The following is a 20,372-nucleotide window of genomic DNA, read 5'->3' on the forward strand; positions in this document are numbered from 1 at the left end:
CTATTAATATTTTGAATTTAATATTAGATCTCGATGTGTGCCCATGAGATGCATCGAATAAGGTGCGAAGAGGCTCACGTCACAGGGAATCTTATAACAGCATATCCTCGGTCAACAGCGACCAGTGGGCGGAAGCAACACGGAAGCCGTGGAGCCACGTCACAACGAGCAGCGGGCAGAAACAACGTGGAACAGGAACCACGTCTCGCCACGTAAACCAATACAACACTCCAAGGTCACACCTGCCGCGCCGCGAGCGGAGGCGGCACGCTGAAGCGACGCTGAGCCCTTACGCGCGCGCCCATGTCATTTAGTACTACGCATGGCTTCTTCCTCCGTGTCGTCTTTATCGTTTCGCTTTCCGGACTCGCAGTGCGCGCGACGTCATTTGGAACGCACGGCTTCTTGCTCGTGGTCGTCTTCTCCGTTTCGCTTTCCGGACTCGCAGTGCGCGCGTCGTGGATAGAAAGCGAAACTGCTGAAGAGTTCGAGTTCGACTTGGCGGACTCGATTTCTAAAGCTTGTTGTGTCCTTGGTGGATTTTTGTGTCTTCTTTCGCTCGTCGCGTTTCCTCTGTCTTATCCTACGAAATCACATTCCATTCCACTGGATAATGTAGGCAGATCGCTAGTCCTTCTTTTGCCATACTAATCAACAAGCTTTAAGTATCTGTCACGGAGAGTTTGCCAATGACTTATTAAGCTCATTGGAAACGCGATTGAATGCATATACGGACGACGCAACCAGAAGAAGAGGAAGAAGAAGAATATTAAGTGCCAAATTGCAACTTCGAATGGGTAGAATCCGTCGGTCTCCAAAGCACGAGAGTGAAGCACGCATCGAACCGTACATCAACATCGATGCCGAAGAAAGCTTATCAGGCTTGCATTTGTTGGGGCCTTCGCGCCGTTGGGGCAGCGCCGACATCCCTGGTCGTCGTCCTCCCTTCCGCTTCCGCTGATGTGGCGGTCGCGGCGGCGTAGTAGGCGACGCTGAACACTGCGTGGATGAAGCACAGGATCCCACCGATGGACAACAAGTGACGGTGAGGAAGCCCGCAGGAGGTTTTCGACTTGGCATTGCCCAACGCGCCGGTGAGCAACATGATGAATCCCACCGCCAGAATTATCCTGTCCACGGATTAAAGCAGGTTTCGGAATCTATTATCAGTAGAATTTATATTACTAGCGTTCTTGTTTTGTTCGAGGTGATTACCATGAGAGCACAAGTGTAGCTGCAGCCATTTGCTTGTTTGCCGATGATCGACTAAATTCCTCGGTGGTGCAGATGCAAACGCACCCACCGAACAGGTTTGTGACTGCGTGAGCCAGCAACAGTAGTATGGCTGCAGCCAGTCCCAACCTGTAGGCTTCATGGACGGGCTCTTTGCACTCGAAGATCAACACCCTCAAATGCTTGCCCTGTTGAAGCTCACAAACTCTCGCATTAACCTTGGTTCTTCACTATGCGGCAGACAGAAGACTAATCATATTCATTCGACTCACCTTGTTTTGGGCAACCTGAGCTTCTATCCCAAGAATACCAGCAACAATGTCCATGATCACTATCAGGATGCAGATAAGAATCCCTCTCATTCTCGCCATTTTTTCCTTTCGAGACCAGCGATGAGATCGAAGAAGAAGAAGAAGAAGAGGTGATGTGTGGTGTTTCCAAGCAAGGGATGGAGGGTTGGTAATATAATAGCTGCAAAAGCAAGAGAATAACATCGACGGCGTACACCATCGACATGCTTGATCTTAGCTGTTGCAGATGCTGTCATTCTTGTAGCTCACTCTGGCTTTACTTTTTCTGGTCACTGGATTCCTTCTCATGTGAAGCAAGGAAAGCTTGGTATCGGTGATGCAGCAAGAACCAGCATGGCAGGGATGGAAAGATAACACAAAGGGGAATGCATGCTTTTGGGTTGTACGTGTTCTGAGGTTGAATTAAAAGGCTGGCCTGAGATGAAGTAGCTTGACATGGATTGAGAAGTCGTCCGCATCTTTCACCCAACTTTGAAAGCTGAGTTGCCTTTGCTAAAGCCCCAAGTCTTCAACAGGAATCCTTCTGCAGGAGGCTCAACCTTTACGACGCTCTTCGCACACAGAATCCTCTCCTCTTGCAGAAGAAAGGAACTAATATATATATATATATATATATATATATATATATATATATATATATATATATATATATATATATATATATTCCGCTTGGTTGATGTTGATGAGGTCTAGCAGTAGTCAAAAGGATCTGCACATTAATTTCACCGATCTGCTAAAGATACATTTGCCGGACACAGTTCACATGGCTACGCAGTAGCCATTTAAATGCTTGTCTGTTGTTGGCTAGTCTATTTTTCGTGCATGTATGATGAGCTGTTTGATATGTATGATTCAGTCATCTCTATGCATTATACTCCTAATTCAGTTGACAAGTGACAGTGGTGGCACAATCAGCAGAGAAGAACCAAACCCAGCCAGCATATATATATATATATATATATATATATATATATATATATATATATATATATATATATATATATGCTCCGGTGCCATCTTGGTAAAAGTTCAGCTGCATGATTTGAACTGGTAGTGCAGGAGCCACAGTAATTAAGTAGTTAGTACAAATTCACATGATCTTCCAATTTCTTCTTCTCGACATGGAGTGAAGAGGATGATTGATGTGCATCACCAGTCTATAGAGCAGCGTGGTGACGAAAAAGAGTGCCGCGACGAGCCATTACGGAGACCATGGACACCACCATTGGCAGAGGCATCGACGACGGCTCTGCCCAACTCTTGAGTGGCCCGGGCCAGCATTTTTTCCTTCTCAAGATGCCGGCGGTAGCTCTCGAACACCCGAGAGCTCACCACCAGGCCAAAGTCCAGCAGGAAGAGGAGCTCCAACTCCATCCGGTTCAGCTCTGCGTTGCTCACGCCGCCCACCTTCGCGAAGAATGCGTTGTTGTGGTGCCTGCACACACCACAACCACCACCACCACCACCATCATGAACAGAGAGCATTGAAACAACAAGGGATAGAGACATGGACCTCGGCCAGCTGTTTCCATGAAGTAGCAGAGGGCTGAAGTCCCACAAAGTAGTATTCACAACATGTTCCCCCAAGTCCTTTCATGTCTATGCATATTAAAAATTCAATGAGAGAGAGAGAGAGAGAGAGAGAGATTGGTCTCCCAACCCCTCTCCTTGTTGAATTTAGTGACTCGAAGGGAAACGAAGGAAATTGACAATATGTTGAAACCCTTTTTAATCCTATTGTCATAATTGCAAAATTAAAAAAAAAAAAAAGGTGAAGTGTTTTTTTTACTATTGTATTATTTTTCTATTCCCACCATATTTATTCTAATACTAGTAGTTTGATTGCGCTACGATAGCTAAAACGAATCAGAGAAATAATTGAGGTCACGAATCAAGAACGAACAAGCAAGAGGACGGAGAGAAGAAATCAGGGGGCATACTTGTCGTCGAGGACCTTGGAGGCGATAAGGAGGCTGGTGAGGACGAGGCGGTGGACGTTGAGGGAGACGACGGGGGAGGCCGGGTGGCGGTGGGCGACCCGGTCGATGTACACAAAGCCCACCACGAAGCACGAGGAGCTGCACCCCGTGTACCGCCACAGCCGCTCCAGGTACTTCCCCACGCTGATGCCCGGCGACCGCGTCCCCCGGAACGCCGCCAGCCCCCTCCCCCGCATCCGCTCTGCTCCTAACGCCGCCGTCTCCCCCTCCTCCTCATCCTCCTCCTCCTCCGCGTCTGTCCGTGTCACCCGCTCGTTCCGCGCCACCATCCGCTCCAGCGCGTGCACGATCCCGTCCAGCACCCGTGCCGCCGCCTCCGCGTCGCCCGTGTCGCCACCTGCGACGTCCTCCATCGTTGAAGAAGGCATCTCCTGTTCTCGTTACCTCAAGAAGGCAACATCCTGACTCCTCTACTGGACCTTCACAACCAAACAAGTCCAAACACCAAGCACGGTACAGAAAAGAAGGGGAGAGCAGAGATCGTCAGCGTCATCTAGATAAGTGCGCGATGACGAACGAGTGGATCGAATCAGTTAAATCCCAGCCGAGATTTCTCATTTTCTTTCTTTCTTTCTTTTTTTTACAGCGAGTTATGGATAAGATGGGGAGTGGGGGGCGGAGGAATGCAGCTCACGTACCTTTCATGCAGCAAGTACAATTGATATATTTGCATCAATCAGCGTCTTTGTCGATGTTGACGGCTTGCCGACGCACCGAGAAGTTGGATTTAGAGCTTGGATTTAGAGCAGGACGATGCAATAGGGAGCCAAGGAACAGTTCTCCAAAAGACGCCATGTGCTCGGTCGCCATCACAAACAAGCCTTGCAATCTCAACCTCGAGTTGCAGAGAGAATCCTGACAAAAGGTTTGGACTACGGAGACCGGTAGACAAAAAGGTCGCCATTCAGCATCATGGCATCCTTGATAGGAGGTTCTGAGTCTTCATGATTTCATAACCTGAAAGCAGAGAAAGAGCCAACGGATATCAGAGGCTCCAAAATGTTTTAAGAACAATACAATATAATGGATGTATTCAACTAATTGAAGGAGAGGCATCAGCCCAAAGTCCAGAATTCTGTTGACAACACTAGTGAAATGCACAAGTTTGAAGAGATACCAAATATTGTGTGCAACAAGATGTTTCCAAAGGACAGAGACCTAATATATAACCCTGCATACCTTACAACAAACACATCTTCGTGAGACTGTCCCAGCAACATATCGAGTCATCCTCACTACAGCTAAGTATGGTGCTGCACTGGGAAAACAAGAACATGGTCTTAACGGTATATTAAGAGCAAAGATTCGAGAACTTACAGAAGTTGTAGGAGGTTCCTTGAAGAGATTCTTCGGAGAATGTTAGCAAAAATAACAATCTAATGTGAGTTAAAGCTTACCACCTGAAGTAGGAGAATATGACTGTCAGACTTACTGGAGACATGCATTTAACATGAGATTACCTATATCAGGAGCCAAAATGGGAACAGCTACCATTTACAAGTATAAATTTATAGCAACAACAAGAAAACAAATAATATCACCCATGGAATTGAGATCTAGTGACCTTGCAATGAGAACAGGTGGGCGGGCCGGACTGGAGCTCCCAAATAGGGGGACATTGTATAAAGCCAAATATTCATTGCCAATATAGATGGCCAAGAAATATCATTTATAACACAGATATACATGATACATGTGGCACAACCTTAGATCTTTCTCTAGGCCTTAGTAGTGCCCTTAAAATGAACATAGCTACAGCAAAAAATAGCACCCTCTCTTTCTATAATCTTAATAGGTCTAGGTGAAAACTGAAGGACTGGGATGATCATTTCATGGTAGCAAAAATTTTGAACTGCCACCAACCTGTACATTTGAATATTCTACAGGAACTTTAAATTCCTTCGGTTTCTAGGATTGGATTGGAAATCAATTACAGTTCCCTGATTAGATGGAGACCAAGTCTCAAGTCTCCTGGGGGCACAAAACAAACCATCCAACTAGTTGGCTGCAATCATGTTCTCACTTGTTCCTCTCATTTCAACTGATTTCTACATCTACCACTTCATTCTTCTGACAAGTAACTTGCGATGATGTGCTAAGAAAGGTTTGGAGGTGATGGAATATTCTGATGTACCATGTATTTGCACACTGCAATATCCTTTGACACTACATTCTTTGTTTTCCACATCTGATAGCTCACTGAACTCATAGCACCACCGTATTTGTTGGGTCACTACCAAATGATATAAGCTGAGCTTTATGTCTCATGCAACCCTTCTGTTGAGCAATCAATGTAAAATTACCTTGGGTACTACTAACAATTCGTTTTTTGTTCTTTCTTTCATCAGTAAAGACTAGAGGGGACACCACCAGACAAAGAATAATTACCATAAATTTTCCAATAAAACCTAAAAAAGATCATAATTTCTGCAATAATTCCAGACCTCAACTTTCAGGACAGGGCTCTTAATGTCACCGAAATTTTGGATTTAGTTTCAACTAGCATAGCATTTCGTTAGAAAATTTTCTTGAACAAGGACTTACAAGAAACAGAAAAGGAAAGAAATATCCGATAAGACCCTTTTATGCCTATACTTGCATTGTGGTTTATTCTTCGCTACTTTAGTATGAACCAGTTCTGACATCCAACTATGAGCTAGTGAAGCCTTTGATTGCAAGTGGTTCCTTGCATTTAGTGAAGACTACTAATTCGGTAGCTTAATCAACCAAGAGTCGCACCCTTTTGTACGGCAGCGAACAGTATTGCTCTAAAATCATAAGCTAATTTCTGTAAATTTAAGCAGATAATTAAAAAGAAATCAATGCGAATTTTTTCACCCACCAAAGAGAAACATACATTTTCATCGACGTGTGCTCGCGAGACCATGATGGGAACCCTCACCTCCGCTGCCCTCAAGCAACCACCGAGACAGAGTCACCTATCAAGGAGAAAGCATTCTTTAGCATTGCCGCTTTTCCAACTTTCAAATACCAATCAAACGACAAGCTTCATCACATTCACATTCTAGTACAAACCACATAGAACAATAAACGAGCGAAGGATGCAGGAGGCAAACACGGTCGAATGAAAGGTAGGGTAGAGACCGGTGAAAGGGGTCGAAAAGGAACTGACTCGATTGCCGGCGAAGGTAGCGAAGACGAAGTTGAAGACGACGTAGAGGAAGTGCTTCCCTCGTGCACGCGATTGAAGACCTTGTCCTCGCTCTTCCTCGACGCCGTCAGCGACCGGGTCGCACCCCAGCCCGCTCTTCGCCGCCCCGCCCCCGTCTTCTCTCTTTTAGGTCTGAGGAATAGGGAGGCCAAGAAAACTCCCTTCTTGTGCGGGCGGATCTAATTTAAACCATGACGCGGCCCAATTCTCAAGAATAATTGAACCGACTTCCGTTGATTGTGAATAATTGAAGATTAAATCCAAGAAATATTCAAATATTTGAAGGGATACATACACGAGCAAAAAAGAGACACAACGACCCATTATTGGGTAGCGTTGTTGGGCCCACGAACGATCCAATGGCAGGCTGTCCTCTCCGTGACAAGGATTCGGACGGATCATCGACGCCACGAGGGACCCGATAAACCCAATTAGTGACCCAATCCCACAACTCGGCCGACTCGGTCCCAACCCCTTCGGTCGGGGGTTGTTTAGTCTTCCATGATTCCTTTTGCCTGCAAACGAGGCCGCATGACCACGCGAGTAGCATTTGATTGCCGACAGATTGGGATTCCAGCCCATCTTGCGTTACACCTGTTTGTGAATTTGCCTGTGGCCCCAATTATTAAGTGGTGGGGTCCCGCTGCGGTATGACCTGCAGCCACAACCCTTGGCTTGGCTTATCTTATTAAGCAACAAAGTAAGCGCATTGTGTGGTTTGTCCCCCAATTATGTACCAGCAGACACGTGCTCATCTCTTCTCTCTCCATCAATTTATGCATATAAATTAACTTTCTTCCCTAAAAAAAAAATTAAATATAGCGTAATTAGATTTTTTTAGAAATAATTAAATATATATTTATTCTAATTATTGAAATTTTAATTATATATTAAGATAGATATTCTAATCCGAGACAGAACATCGCCTTCAAGGAAACCTGCTGTGTGTCCGTCTCTTCTTTTTCCTCTGTGTTATGTTTCAAGCACGTTCCGTGCATGAACGCAGCTGTCATATGCTCACCACCTTCCTTCCGACCTCATCGCCTCCGTTTCCTCGAAGGAACTGCCCGTTCCCATCCGTGCCCATGCTTTATTAAGCCTCCCCCTCCGTCTCCATCTGCCATCACAAACAACCACTCATGGCGCGGGGGCAGCAGCGGCGGCCGATGGAGTTCGAGGACTTCCTCCCCGTCATGGCGGAGAAGCTCGGGGGGGACGGCCTCGTGGAGGAACTCTGCAATGGGTTCCGCCTCCTGATGGACCCCCGTCACCGGCTCATCACCTTCGACAGCCTCAAGCGCAACGCTGCCCTGCTAGGCCTCGACGGCCTCCGCGACGATGAGCTCCGGGCCATGATCCGGGAGGGCGACGCCGACGGCGACGGCGCGCTCAGCCAGTGGGAGTTCTGCGTCCTCATGGTCCGCCTCAGCCCCCAGCTGATGGAGGCACCCAGCCAGCGGATGGACCAGCCCTCCGCATTCATGAGCTAACTCCGATTCCACCTCCTCCGACTTCTTCGCCATTCTCACTTCTAGATTCTGTAGTCTTCCTATCCAATAAATCACGGTGGATTGGGTAGTGATGGGATCGACCACCATGAGTGGGCTGCTTTGGATCGATCGGATTATGATGTTCATATAATAATTTCAAAGCAAATTGCTCTGCTTACTGCTACAGATCTGATCTTTAGCACACCTTGTTTGGTGAATTGTTGATATGCAAGCTCGATATATGCCAAAATTGTCTACAGAATGAGCTGAATCGAAGTCAGTCAGAACTGATCAATCTGATTCAAGCCTCCTACTTCACTGAAATATTAGAACAAATCGAAAGTTCCAAAAACACTCTGCTGTCGAATGTATCTAGACATAAATTTTCTGATTCGAATGATAGGGTTAAAATTCTATCATCCTGTAATCGAAGTGATGATGGAATTACTCCAACGAAGCGGATAAAATTCTATCTTGCAGTGAGCAAAGTGATGGAGTTACTGGCGGAAGCAACTCTGAGACCAAACGTGGATGACTCCGTATCGCTGGGGCTCCTTTCTGCTGAAAACGTGGGCTGTTTCGGCTGTGGATAAGCAGCAGTCCCACCCTCCAACATTATTACTACCGACGACATCGTTGGTCGATCATTTGGCCGGTCCTGCACGCACAAGAGCCCCACGTTGACGCACCTCGATGCCTGCCTCGGTGAGCATGAATCCCTTATCGCCGGATCCACAAACTCCATCACGTTGTCCTCGTTCCACAGCTTCCATGCCTGCAGAAGGATTCCTTATGTGAGCAGAGCAAGACGAGATGAAAGATCAACGATAGCTTTACTCACGCTGCCTAGGAGGTTAAGTGACGAGTCTTGATGCGCGAAACTGCTGTTCTTTCGTCCGCTCACAATCTCTAGAAGCAGCACACCGAAGCTATAAACGTCGGATTTCACAGAGAAGACTCCTTGCATTGCGTACTCCGGAGACATATAACCACTGTGTTTCCGCCACCAAAACACAGATGAAAGGTGTCAAAAGCGTCGGATCTCTGCAACAGCTGCAGAGCTTTTTGGTGTTAATTAATGCAGTACTTACTATGTTCCCACCACCCTTTTCGTGTTTGTTTCGTTGTCGTCACTGCCGAAGATCCTCGCCATGCCGAAATCTGAGATCTTGGGATTCATGTCCTTGTCCAGCAATATGTTGCTGGCCTTCAGATCCCGGTGTATGATCCGTAGTCTCGAGTCCCTGTGAAGGTAGAGGAGGCCTCGGGCGATCCCTTCGATGATGTCGTACCTCGTCTTCCACTCCAGCAATCCCTTCTTTCTCGGATCTGTCCGAATTATGCGTAAGATCAAGGTTAACTTGGAGGACGAACGAACGGATCACAAAGGCGACAGAGGAAAGCAGGAAGTAGCGTTACCAAAAAGGAAGGCATTCAAGCTTCTATTGGGCATGTATTCGTAGACGAGTATCCTCTCTTCTCCATGAATGCAACAACCCAAGAGCCTCACGAGGTTCCTGTGCTGTAGCTTTGCCATTAGGATGACCTCATTCTTGAATTCGGTCTCGCCTTGTCCCGAGCTCCTTGACAGTCTCTTTAGAGCTACTTCTTGGCCTCCAGGTAGCGTACCCTGTAGCAAACAGAGGAATCAAATTGGCACTGTGTTCCACCTTCTCTAACCTTGCTTCTTAGTGACTAATGGTGATGATCTGAGCATACCTTGTAAACAGGACCGAATCCACCTTCACCGAGCAGATTGGCGAGTGCAAAGTTGGATGTGGAAGCAACGATCGAATCGAAACTAAACAGAGGCAGCTCTTGGCATTTTTGGTCCTTCGATTCATCTGGAATGCGAAACGACACTCCACCTTCTGCTCGATCTCTATCTCTGTTGGGATCGACCGACACGATTCCTCCGCCTCCTCTCCGTCGATAGAACGCTGCAGAGTTTTTTCCAGGGGGGGTTTAGCAGAGAATTAGCAAATGGAAAAGCGCCAGTGTCTGCTGCCGCATACCATCACGAGCTGTACCTCTGATTCTTTTCTTGCACTTGAAGAACAGGTAGATGCATCCCAGTGATAAGACCACTGCTAAAACAACTATGAGTATCACGAAGCTCTTCTTCTTCTTGGTCTCTGCATGGAACTTGAGCCGATTAGGACATCTAATGGGCAAATGCTAATGAAAAGAAGAAGAGAAGATGCACTCACGGATCTCCGACGCAGCAAGGCGGAGGTACATGTCATTGCCGCCGCTGGAAAAGATGTGTATGTCAACCAAATCCACACCCCACACCAGGCATCCGATCCCGGTCACGTACGCGTAGGCTTGGCAAGAGCAATTACCCAAGCAGGCGGCTCCGCATCCGTCTTCGTCGACGACGCCCGAGGCCCAGTCCGACAAGTCCGGCAGCTTCACCCCTTCCATCTTCCAGAACCCGTCGGTCTGTACGCTCCCAGCTCCGCCGCTGCTGTTCCTCTCGCACTGCAATGGCGTTCTCCTCACGCACCCACTGGTCCAGTTCCCGCTGCTCCACTCCGCCTCCACCGCCGGCACGTATCCCTTTAAGCAAGAGCATATCGGGGTGTTCTCGTCGGTGCAGCTCCCGTAGTTGCCGCATTTGTTGTAGAGCTCGCAGTCCGTGATGGGTTGCGCCCAGAACGTAGACCAGAACTTGGTGTCGTCCTTCCATGTCAAATGCTTTTCGATCCCCTCCCATGTGAGCACGTAGCGGTGCGAGCTGTTGAACGCGTTGTAGTAGAAGTACATCTTCTTCTCCAGCTCGAAGTTGCTCAGCTTGAACCCGTAGATGTAGGTGGGCACCATGTTCTGGATCCCGATGAAGACCTGCCCGTTCCACCGCCCGGACCTCCACCGCGGCTTCGTCCCCTCCCACACGAAGATCTGAGTCGACCGGTTGGGGTCGACGCCCATGGAGTAGTTCCCCGGCGCCGGGTCGTCGCTGCTCTTCCACGACGTGATGTACTGGTTCACGTTGGTGGTGAGGTCGAGGCCGACCTTCATGCCGGGCAGGTACGTGTCGGTGGGGTTCTCGAAGCTCTGCCATGCGACGCGGCCGGTGTCGTTGAGCACGAGGTTGCCATCGTCCAGCAGCTGCACCGTCGACGCGTTCGACGACAAGGACACGTTCGAGGACCACAGGACGCTCCGGCTGCCGTTCAGGACCACGAGGTTGCCGTCGCCGCCGACGGCAAGGCGGCCTGAGGTGTCGTGAACGGGCGCCTCGCGGTTGGCCACCCAGAGGACGGTGTCGGTGGAGAAGTTGTAGTACCAAATCCCGATGTACCGGTACTTGGAGCTGCCGGGGCTGAAGAAGCCAAGCTCGAAGATCTCGCCGGCGGAGATCAGCGTCTCGCCGTCTTCGATGTACCCGTCTAGTTCGAGGGTGTCCTTGGCATACGAGAGAGAAGCCGGTGAGACGAGCAGAAGCGAGAGCAGCAGGACTGCGAAACCCATGCACTGAGATCCCATCCTGAGGAACTGAACATGAATCGATCGATTAATCCGGCCGAAGAAGGAGCCTCCAAAATAATAACAGGTCGACGCGTTCGATCGCCCGGAGCGGCACGTCAAAAGTCTCACATTTGCAGTTGGACCAACTGCCGCCTTCCTTTGTTTACTTGTGAGGGAAGAAGGTGCAGGCGGTCAAACAGGTGGTGCGATTGGGCACGGCAGCCGTCGGGTTTGAAGGCGCTCAGATTACCCGAAGCATTCAGGCAGCAGAAGAACAGGCGGCCAAGGCCAGTGGAGTTGCAATCCCGTCGACCAACATCGATGGGCGACTGGAAAGTCAACTCGGTGCCTTACTTCTCGTGGCAAAGATCAGTGTCTTAGGTCAAAACAACGACGGGTTCTTCCAACACACGTGTGAGAAGAGAGACCGAAGCGGGTCAAGGCTTCACGAAGGTCACAGTGACCTTCGAGAAACCCACCTTTCACATATTCTCCCCGTTGACGTGGATTTAGGAGACGTGAGTTACCGATATGCTTCTCTGACAATTCTAATTCTAACAAAAGTCCAAGGCAGATGGACGCGAGGTTGACAGATTCTGACGTTGGTACGACGGCCTTCCTCGTGTTCTTCGTTCTTCCTGCGTCACGACAACCAGAAGCTCATACGTTGAAATACCAAGAACACACATCTTTCTTTGTTCTTTGTTGAAGAATACTACAAAGAGGAGGGGACGTGAGTTACCGATTTGTTTCTCGGACAATTTTAATTCTAACAAAAGTCGAGTGCAGATGGACGCGAGGTTGACAGATTCTGAATCCTCGTGTTCTTCGTTCTTCCTGCGTCACGACAAACAGAAGCTCATATGTTGAAATGCCAAGAACACTTGTCTTTCTTTGTTCTTTGTTGTAGAATACTACAAAGAGGAGGAGGAGGAAATCGAGTTCCGAAAGAGAGAGTCCATGACGCAACTGAGTCCAATGGAAATCGGGGACGGTCGTCAAACTTACTAGACTTGTAAACATGTTAAAAAAAACTTTAAAAAATCGGAATCCATGTAGTTAATAAGTACAACTTAATCAGTTTTCTGAACAATGATCCATAAGTAATATGGATAACACATCCTTTTTTTTCTAAAGTATATAATAAATGTATTATATAATAATAATACAATTAAATCGATCTAAAGTTAACTCCTTTAATAATAACATATTTAAATTGACCAACAATACTCTTTACGTTAAATCGATCTAAAATATTTATTTCAATGATAATACAATCAAATAGATTTAAAACGCTCGTCACGAGGAAGTCATGATCAAATTAGTCTAAAGAGATCCTTTCAATAATGATGCATTCGAATCAATCCAAAATGTTTTTTACAACATCAATATGATCGAATCATTCCAAATTACTCCTTGCGACGATAGCACGATAGAACCGACCTAAAATGCTTCTTTCGACAATAATATAATTGAATATACTCAAAGCACTCCTTATGATATCAACATGACTGAATCAATAAAAAGCACTCGTTACAATAATAGTATGGCTGAATCAACTGAAAATATTATTTACAATGATAACGTTACCAAATCGACCCAAAGTACTTATTTTAATGATACTTATTTTAATGATCGCATATTCAAATCGACCCAAATCAGCCCAAATTGCTCGTTTCGACAATCGACCAATCGAATCGAACCAATGCATTGCTTTCAATAATATTACAATCGAATGGGCCTAATACGCTCCTTTAAATAATAGCACAACGAATTTGCCTAAAGTACTCTTTTGATGACAGCATGATTAAATCAACCCAAAACTTTTTTTCAATAATAAGATACACAAATTGTCCTCCTTATAGTCCGGAGCCAAATAAAAACATCATCGTGCCCTAACACTATCGCACACAACAAAACATGATGATTGGAGGGCAAATAATATGAGAATAATAACATAAGAAGGACGACCGATACCTTAGCGTCATATGGATGACACTTAACCACCATATGACTAATACCATAAGGCTAATACCTTATTGCCAGGTGGTTGACACCTCACCACCACGTTGTCATAAACAAGTTGTAGGGGAGGTGTTAGATGCAATATCTAGTTCTATTCGTACTTTTCGATTTTGTTTATGCCTTAAGCAACATATAAAGAGCTTATAATAGACTTAACAACTCATTTTCAGTTGAGTTTTATGATTATTTTAGACTTATAAATGTAGGTTGTATGTGGTTATCATGCAAAGACAAAACTATTCAAAAATAGGGCCTAGCCAACAATTTTGATTAATTTTCTTATACATAAAGTAGCCAAAAATATCGTCTATCTTAGTACCTTGGAGTTACCTAGGTGACTTATGGTTGGATGGGTTTTTGGGTAGTGTCTTAGATTAATTCATCACTTAGTTTTGCAATAGTGTCAAATAGACACATGTGCGGAGTTTGGACATAGTGGATTGCCTTGAGTCCTTTGTTTAGAGCTTGTGAAGTTTATCTTTTATATTGTTTATCAAGTGTTTGCTAAAATGTTTATATGTGAAATCCTAAGTTATAATATTTTTATTAAATTGTTATCTCTTTTATAGGTCCTTAGGGGACCTTATGAGGTTACTAGTAGATTGACCCTTTATGAACGAACATATAAAAATTGGTACATGAGATCTCACTCATCGGATCGTTATCCCATGTTCTACATATTTGATGCTACATGATTGCATATGTGGTCTAAGAATTGAGTAATCATTTTAGGCATTAACTATGCCCTAAACCTAATGATCTAATATCACACTATAAAAGGTCCCTATGTATATTCTCAAGGGGGCTTCTCCCTCTCCGGTAAATTACACCCTTCATGTTTAGCACTTGATCAAATCCTTTGAACCCATAATCTCCCGACATCAATTTTGTGACAAACAAAAGCTTAAACCAATATTTCCTCTAACCCTAATTTTATGTCAAATAATCAAATTCTAATTTAATATAATTGAGGACAACACAAAAGAATATCATAAATTATTTGAACATAAGAACTATCATTCGGGATGAGTAATAATATGGAGGGCTACAATGGTCAAACCTCAAAGAGGTGACTCCCAATACTAACATGATCAAAACCATTCAAGGAGGTAATTTTCAACACCAACATAGTCAAATTATTTAAAGAGATGATTCCCAACACTAATATGATTGAACCCTCAAAGTTTCCAACACCAATATGGCGGTACCCTTCAAAGAGATGGCTCTCAATACCCACATGGTCGAACCGCTAAAAGAGATAGTTTCCAACACTAACATGATCACACCCCTCCAAATAAGTGGTTCTAAAATCAACATGGTTGAAACTCCTAATGAGGTAGTTCTCGATAATAATATGGTTGAGGTGGCTTCAAACACCAATATGACCGAAACCCAAAGAGATAGTTCTTGAACCCTCAGAAGGGATGTTCTTGATACCAATATAGTTGAACTATTGGAAGAGCTAGCTCCCAATACAATATGATCTAATAACTTGAACATATGACTCTCAACACTAATATGGTCGAACCGTTAAAAGATGTAGCTTCCAACATTAACATGATCAAACTGTTTAAAGAAGCAACACTGATGTGACCAAAGTCAATCATGAATCGTCCATCCACAATGATGATTGAATATTCTAAAAAACATCATTCTATAATGATATGATCGGACCTAGACATAAAATTTCATTATATAACAATGTAATTGAATTTGACCATAAAATATCCTTTGAAAATCACATGATTGATGACGATGACATCACAGTCAAAATAAATCCTTTGAAACCACCTGAAGAGTTCCTTTTGATGACATCACAGTCAAAATAAATCAAAACACTCTATTCGATGACGATGCGATCGAACTACCTAAAGTATTCATTTTGATGACAATATAATTGAAATGACCCGAAGAGCTCATTTTAAGGATGGTGAATTAGCTAAAAGTACTTCTTACAATGATAAGATTACTAAATAATTTATTTGAGATCAATAGTTAAGTTAAAATCTTATTATTCCCTTACTTCCATCGAGGCATAATAAGTGGGGCAAGTGATATGGGAATAATGGCATAAGAATGTCCATTCATCATCATGTAGTCAAGGCAAAGTCAACATCTAATTAATATGACTGTCACCTTAATACTATATGATTGATATCTTAATATTAGAAAGATAAGCTTCATCACCCTATGGGTAATATGGTGACCGACTCAACTAATTGTTACCTTATATTCTCCAAATTCAATGGTTTTGAAAGAAGCACATAATTGTTACAAGTATTAACGATGATCTCAATCCAATGGTGAAAGATTACATAATAAGAGACCCCATGTATGATCTGAACGTGGTTCCTTGCTTTGGTGAATTACACCTTTGGCATTCAACACTTGTTTAAATCATTTGAATCCCTTATTAATTTAAACATTAGAGAGTCTTGATCCAGTTTACCCGTGGCATAATTTTTTTTATATAAAATCCCTTATTGAACCTACTCATCTCTCAACATCAAGTTTGTGGCAAGCTTGGGCTCGAACCAAAGTTGGCTCTAAATCTTCTCTCACAATTAATTCTTCTTTAACAATAACTTAGTAAGCACCAAAACTTGCTAGAAAATTTTATATAATTTGTTAATCTTAAAATTTTTTATCTATTCATGATTAAAATATATAATTATAAAATAATAGGAGTAAACGGAGACAAATAATTATATTGTAAGGAATGAATGGTATGGTTGGTTATTTTATTCATTACCACAAATATGAAAAAATTATGGTCCAAAGCTTAAAGTTCTTACTATGATTAGTAATACTAGATTGATTTAAAATTATTAATAAAATTAAAAATTTTAATTTTTAATAAAAACTAATTATAAGTTATTCTTTTTAATTAGTTATCTTTAGTATCGTGGTCTATATATTTTCAAAAGTTATATTGGGATTTTTATATTTATGAAAGTAAAACATTTAATCTTATTTCACTTCGTGTCGTCAACTCTACTAACGAAAATATCACAAGGTTTATTTCGTAAATATATATATTTTAATATAATTTTTAAAAATATAAGAATCGAGATACTAAATATAATTAATTATAGAGATAATATCTAATTAGTAGTAGAGTCAAAATTTATTTCAACCTTAATTAATAAGGGTATCAATCGGGGAGAGAAGATATTTAAAATCAATAAAAATATCAATATTTTTAACAATAAAAAATATATCAAAAAAATTAATATAAGAAAAAATATAATTTAATACTATCTTCTTATATGCATGATAAAATTAAATTTTTTTATCATACGAAATCAAATCTTAATTTAAGCATATTTTTTTTAAATAATTTGTTAAAAACATATTTTTATTACATTTTCTCTTATCATTAAACCTTATTAACATTTAAAGTAAATCTTTTCTCTCATCAAATTTTTTTTAAAAATAAATTATAAATTATAAAATAATGTTGATAAGATAGGTGAATCGGAGATATCATTATAAAGCTGGATACACACGACGTCACCCTTCCCTTTGAGGCCAAGCGTGCCTCTGCCCATCCCATCCATTCCTCCCCCACAGTCCGTAGCAGCAGCAGCGGCGGCGGCGGCAGCAGAAGCCCATCCTCATCTCTTCCGCGCTCTTCCCCAGGCCACATCTTTTCGCCCCGTCACCCACATTCCACCGGCGGTCTCGACGCGACACGTGTGACAGGATGAGATCTCGGAGGATGTGGATCTCAATTCCCCCCAAACTCGTGGCTGGCGATGGCTCTCCGCCCCCGAACGAACGCCCACCGTCCGTCTCCCCTGGCCCGCCGCTCGGACACAGGAAAGAGAGGAGGAAAGCGCACCGCCAACCCACGGGCGGCGATTCCGTGGGCGTACGAAGATGCCCGCGGTTTCCTCGGCGGTGAGCACACCTGAGGATCACGCAGAGGGTCCGACCCCACCCGGGTCCCATGTGGCGCCACCCAGCAAGCCCACGTAGGTAATTCACGTGGCGCCTCGCACGTCACCCTTCCGTCGTTGGCTTCCGCATCACGAGGAATTCGTGATTAATTAATCGTCTTCTTAATTAGCAGAAATCTAATTGGAAATGGTGCAGGACACCAGCGAAGGCTGACGTCACGTGAGGCTACGTGCTGCGGGTGGCCGACACGGTGCCACGTAGAGAGGAGGGGGGGGGAATCTCGCCCACCGCCTGGACGCCACGTCATGGCTCCGCGATTCGTGCTGGCAGAGGCAGGGGCACGGGAGCCGCAGAATTAGTGGGGTGGTCCGAAATGACAATATCACTCCTGTTCGCCTCCCGACTCCTACTAGAATGCTCTCGCGGTCGAGTTACCGCTGAATGCGTAAGTTAGTCTCCGCCCAATCTCGTATTACAATGATAAATTTCTATTGTCCCTTTCTATTGCCTCCGCCCAAACATAGAGTCCTTTTCATGACTTGAGGTGGAAGTAAATGGTCGGAGTTTATCCTATAGATATTAGTATGTGAAGGGAGAGTAAGTTTGGGCTTTAAATTATACGTCTTCTATTCTCAACGACAGTAGGTTTCCACGCGATTTCTACGCACAGACACCGACAGTCACCCGATTGTGACGTTACCCACAAGGAAGAAGGTAAGCGTACCGGAGTGGGCGGATCACAGAAAGTGAAGGGTAAAGCGACAATCCATCTTTAGAAAAAGTAAAAAAACCGTACCGTTTGACACTGTTATTGCTACGACGCGAAGAGAGGAGAAAAAGACAAGAAAGAGGAGAAGGGGAAGAAGAGAGGAGGAACTCGGAAGGGCGAAAGATGCGACCGAGAGGAGGAGGAATAAGGGTGAAGCAATGCGAGCTGTGCGTTCGGCCGGCGAGGATCCACTGTGAGTCGGATGAGGCGAGCCTATGCTGGGAGTGCGACGCCAAGGTGCACGGCGCCAACTTCCTGGTGGCGCGCCACTCCAGGTGCCTGCTCTGCCGGAGCTGCCAGTCGCCCACGCCGTGGCGCGCGGAGGGCGCCAGGCTGCGCCCCACCTTCTCAGTCTGCGAGCGGTGCGCCGCCACCACCTCGTCCTCGGCCGAGGGCAGCGGCGGTGGCGAGGGGTGTGGCGCCGGCGACGAGGAGGAGGGAGAGGGAGAAGGCGGAAGAAGGGATCGTGAGGAGGACGAAGAGGAAGAGGAGGAGGACGACGACGAAGGGGAGAACCAGGTGGTGCCATGGTCTCTGACACCGCCTCCGGCTGCGAGCTCGTCGAGCAGCAGCGAGGGCGAGGAGGAGCCAGGCCGGATAGCGAATGGCGGCGGCTTCCTGAAACGGATGCGGGGAAATGCCGACCTCTCCGTCTCGCAGGTAAATCCGTTGCTGTTCTTCTTTCCACTCTGTCCTTTATATCACCTCGTCGTCGACGATTTGGACAAATGATTCTGAACCGCTTCATTGCTGTCTTGTCCCCAAACTTCACAACCTCCGATCTGCATCGTGTGATCGCATCAGATATATATAAGGATATAATCATATGATGTCATGAACCGAAAACAATGTGGAATCGAGTGGTTTTCTTCTTCCTTGTGTATAGTTGAATTGAAAAAGAAAAAAAAAGAAGAAAATTTCGCCAAATGAGAAGAAGAAGAATAAAGTACCCTTTTTGTATCTGACGGCCAAGAAACGATCACAGGACGACCTGGCCTGCTCGTCGTCTCTCCCGAGCTACCTCCCGCCGTCTCCGGCACCATCTCCAGCGGCGAGCGCCACGATGGCGGCAGCGGCGAAGGACGAGGCCAGCTCCTGCGCCTCGGCCTTCCGTTCCTCCAAGGATCGCAAGAGGCCCGCCCTTCGCCCGGAGCCGGCCACCGACACCGCCAGCGCCATGCTCGATGTCCGCGTCCACGGCCGCGTCGATCTCATGACTCGGCTGCTGTCTTCCTCCGACCCAAGTGAGTTCTTTTCCCTGTTGTAGCGATCAAGCTTAACATCATGTGCCCCGCATGTACTGCATTCAGTAAATCACTTACTGTTCCCAAATTGCATTTTGTGTTTTTTGGATTTGGGGGTGGATGCAGATCGATACAAGAATCTCGAAGGTTGAAGGGCTGCTGCTAACTATAGAGAGCGATTTCACGAGCTAACTCGAAAGACATCCTTACGGCTGTGATCTCTTCTATTTAGTTTGCCATTGTGTATGCATTGCTGAATTCTCTTCGATTGCTTCAACGTTTCTGCCTCTTTCATGTTCATGTTTCTGAGATAATGATGTGGTAATTGAAGGGTCCGTGCTCCTATGGATTGGGGACATCAAACTATTATTATTATTATTATTATTATTATTCATGAGATAAACGATAGCCATACTTGACTTCTGGCCGCCGAGCGTGGCAGCATATGTAGGATTTGATTTGCCGGCAATCACGAGTCCATCCACCGCGCTGGAATTCTGAATCATACAAGCACAAGAAGGATGATACTATATAGAGCATGTACATAATCTAATCAACCAGTTTTTGAGGAGGCAGACGAGAGAGCAAAGAAATGGCCATTTACCTATATAACAGAAGCAACCACTGCAACAGAAGAAACACATGAGTTGGCTTTCCGCCATGGCTTGTGTTCCTTATCACTCCCTGAAAATAAAACCAAACATATAATATGAGCATTAAAAGCCATACGGCGAGTTACAATCTTTTACAG

The 20,372-nt window shown here is 45.1% G+C and overlaps 5 protein-coding genes across 7 annotated transcripts; 2 read left to right on the forward strand and 3 right to left on the reverse strand.

Moving 5' to 3' along the window:
* Positions 1-749: 749 nt before the first annotated feature.
* Positions 750-1,861, reverse strand: LOC103972447 (protein VASCULATURE COMPLEXITY AND CONNECTIVITY). The gene is made up of 3 exons (XM_009386789.3): positions 1,506-1,861; positions 1,216-1,421; positions 750-1,130 (listed from the first exon to the last, which is right to left on the reverse strand). Exons 1-3 carry the CDS (start codon positions 1,725-1,727, stop codon positions 878-880), a joined length of 681 nt encoding a protein of 226 aa, XP_009385064.3. The 5' UTR covers positions 1,728-1,861; the 3' UTR covers positions 750-877.
* Positions 1,862-2,562: 701 nt separating this feature from the next.
* Positions 2,563-6,849, reverse strand: LOC135597797 (cyclin-U1-1-like). Of its 2 annotated transcripts, none has more exons than XM_065091274.1 (6): positions 6,678-6,849; positions 6,402-6,483; positions 4,724-4,797; positions 4,183-4,501; positions 3,485-3,963; positions 2,563-2,979 (listed from the first exon to the last, which is right to left on the reverse strand). In XM_065091274.1, exons 5-6 carry the CDS (start codon positions 3,910-3,912, stop codon positions 2,694-2,696), a joined length of 714 nt encoding a protein of 237 aa, XP_064947346.1. In that variant the 5' UTR covers positions 3,913-3,963; positions 4,183-4,501; positions 4,724-4,797; positions 6,402-6,483; positions 6,678-6,849; the 3' UTR covers positions 2,563-2,693. The 2 variants fall into 2 exon arrangements, with proteins under 2 accessions (XP_064947346.1, XP_064947345.1); XM_065091273.1 differs by having other exon boundaries at positions 4,724-4,802.
* Positions 6,850-7,731: 882 nt separating this feature from the next.
* LOC135597799 (calcium-binding protein PBP1-like) lies at positions 7,732-8,392 on the forward strand. Its single transcript, XM_065091277.1, has one exon. It carries the CDS (start codon positions 7,856-7,858, stop codon positions 8,204-8,206), a length of 351 nt encoding a protein of 116 aa, XP_064947349.1. The 5' UTR covers positions 7,732-7,855; the 3' UTR covers positions 8,207-8,392.
* A 283-nt stretch (positions 8,393-8,675) lies between these two features.
* On the reverse strand, positions 8,676-11,992 carry LOC135597798 (G-type lectin S-receptor-like serine/threonine-protein kinase B120). 2 transcript variants are annotated; one of them, XM_065091275.1, is made up of 7 exons: positions 10,417-11,992; positions 10,222-10,341; positions 9,926-10,146; positions 9,626-9,836; positions 9,298-9,535; positions 9,048-9,198; positions 8,676-8,981 (listed from the first exon to the last, which is right to left on the reverse strand). In XM_065091275.1, the coding sequence occupies exons 1-7, from the start codon at positions 11,696-11,698 to the stop codon at positions 8,676-8,678; spliced, it is 2,529 nt and encodes an 842-aa protein (XP_064947347.1). In that variant the 5' UTR covers positions 11,699-11,992. The 2 variants fall into 2 exon arrangements, with proteins under 2 accessions (XP_064947347.1, XP_064947348.1); XM_065091276.1 differs by having other exon boundaries at positions 10,237-10,341; positions 10,417-11,991.
* A 6,244-nt stretch (positions 11,993-18,236) lies between these two features.
* LOC103972451 (zinc finger protein CONSTANS) lies at positions 18,237-19,921 on the forward strand. Its single transcript, XM_009386794.3, has 3 exons — positions 18,237-19,037; positions 19,363-19,621; positions 19,748-19,921. Exons 1-3 carry the CDS (start codon positions 18,501-18,503, stop codon positions 19,771-19,773), a joined length of 822 nt encoding a protein of 273 aa, XP_009385069.2. The 5' UTR covers positions 18,237-18,500; the 3' UTR covers positions 19,774-19,921.
* Positions 19,922-20,372: the final 451 nt, after the last annotated feature.

The sequence above is a fragment of the Musa acuminata genome, chromosome BXJ1-11 (assembly GCF_036884655.1).
Source record: "Musa acuminata AAA Group cultivar baxijiao chromosome BXJ1-11, Cavendish_Baxijiao_AAA, whole genome shotgun sequence".
Classification (NCBI taxonomy): Eukaryota; Viridiplantae; Streptophyta; class Magnoliopsida; order Zingiberales; family Musaceae; genus Musa; species Musa acuminata.

Bases quoted from the DNA above. Each gene is read 5' to 3' on its own strand.
- LOC135597799 (XM_065091277.1), top strand. From the start codon at position 7,856: ATGGCGCGGGGGCAGCAGCGGCGGCCGATGGAGTTCGAGGACTTCCTC.
- LOC135597798 (XM_065091275.1), bottom strand. From the start codon at position 11,698: ATGGGATCTCAGTGCATGGGTTTCGCAGTCCTGCTGCTCTCGCTTCTG. The intron at 10,342-10,416 runs GTGAGTGCATCT...AGTTCCATGCAG, and splicing joins CCTTGCTGCGTCGGAGATCC to AGACCAAGAAGAAGAAGAGC. The intron at 9,199-9,297 runs GTAAGTACTGCA...GCGGAAACACAG, and splicing joins AAAAGGGTGGTGGGAACATA to TGGTTATATGTCTCCGGAGT.
- LOC103972447 (XM_009386789.3), bottom strand. From the start codon at position 1,727: ATGTTATTCTCTTGCTTTTGCAGCTATTATATTACCAACCCTCCATCC. The intron at 1,422-1,505 runs GTGAGTCGAATG...GAGCTTCAACAG, and splicing joins CTCAGGTTGCCCAAAACAAG to GGCAAGCATTTGAGGGTGTT. The intron at 1,131-1,215 runs GTAATCACCTCG...ATCCGTGGACAG, and splicing joins GCTACACTTGTGCTCTCATG to GATAATTCTGGCGGTGGGAT.
- LOC103972451 (XM_009386794.3), top strand. From the start codon at position 18,501: ATGCGACCGAGAGGAGGAGGAATAAGGGTGAAGCAATGCGAGCTGTGC. The intron at 19,038-19,362 runs GTAAATCCGTTG...AAACGATCACAG, and splicing joins CCGACCTCTCCGTCTCGCAG to GACGACCTGGCCTGCTCGTC. The intron at 19,622-19,747 runs GTGAGTTCTTTT...GGGTGGATGCAG, and splicing joins GCTGTCTTCCTCCGACCCAA to ATCGATACAAGAATCTCGAA.
- LOC135597797 (XM_065091274.1), bottom strand. From the start codon at position 3,912: ATGCCTTCTTCAACGATGGAGGACGTCGCAGGTGGCGACACGGGCGAC. The intron at 2,980-3,484 runs GTATGCCCCCTG...TGGTGTGTGCAG, and splicing joins TCCAAGGTCCTCGACGACAA to GCACCACAACAACGCATTCT.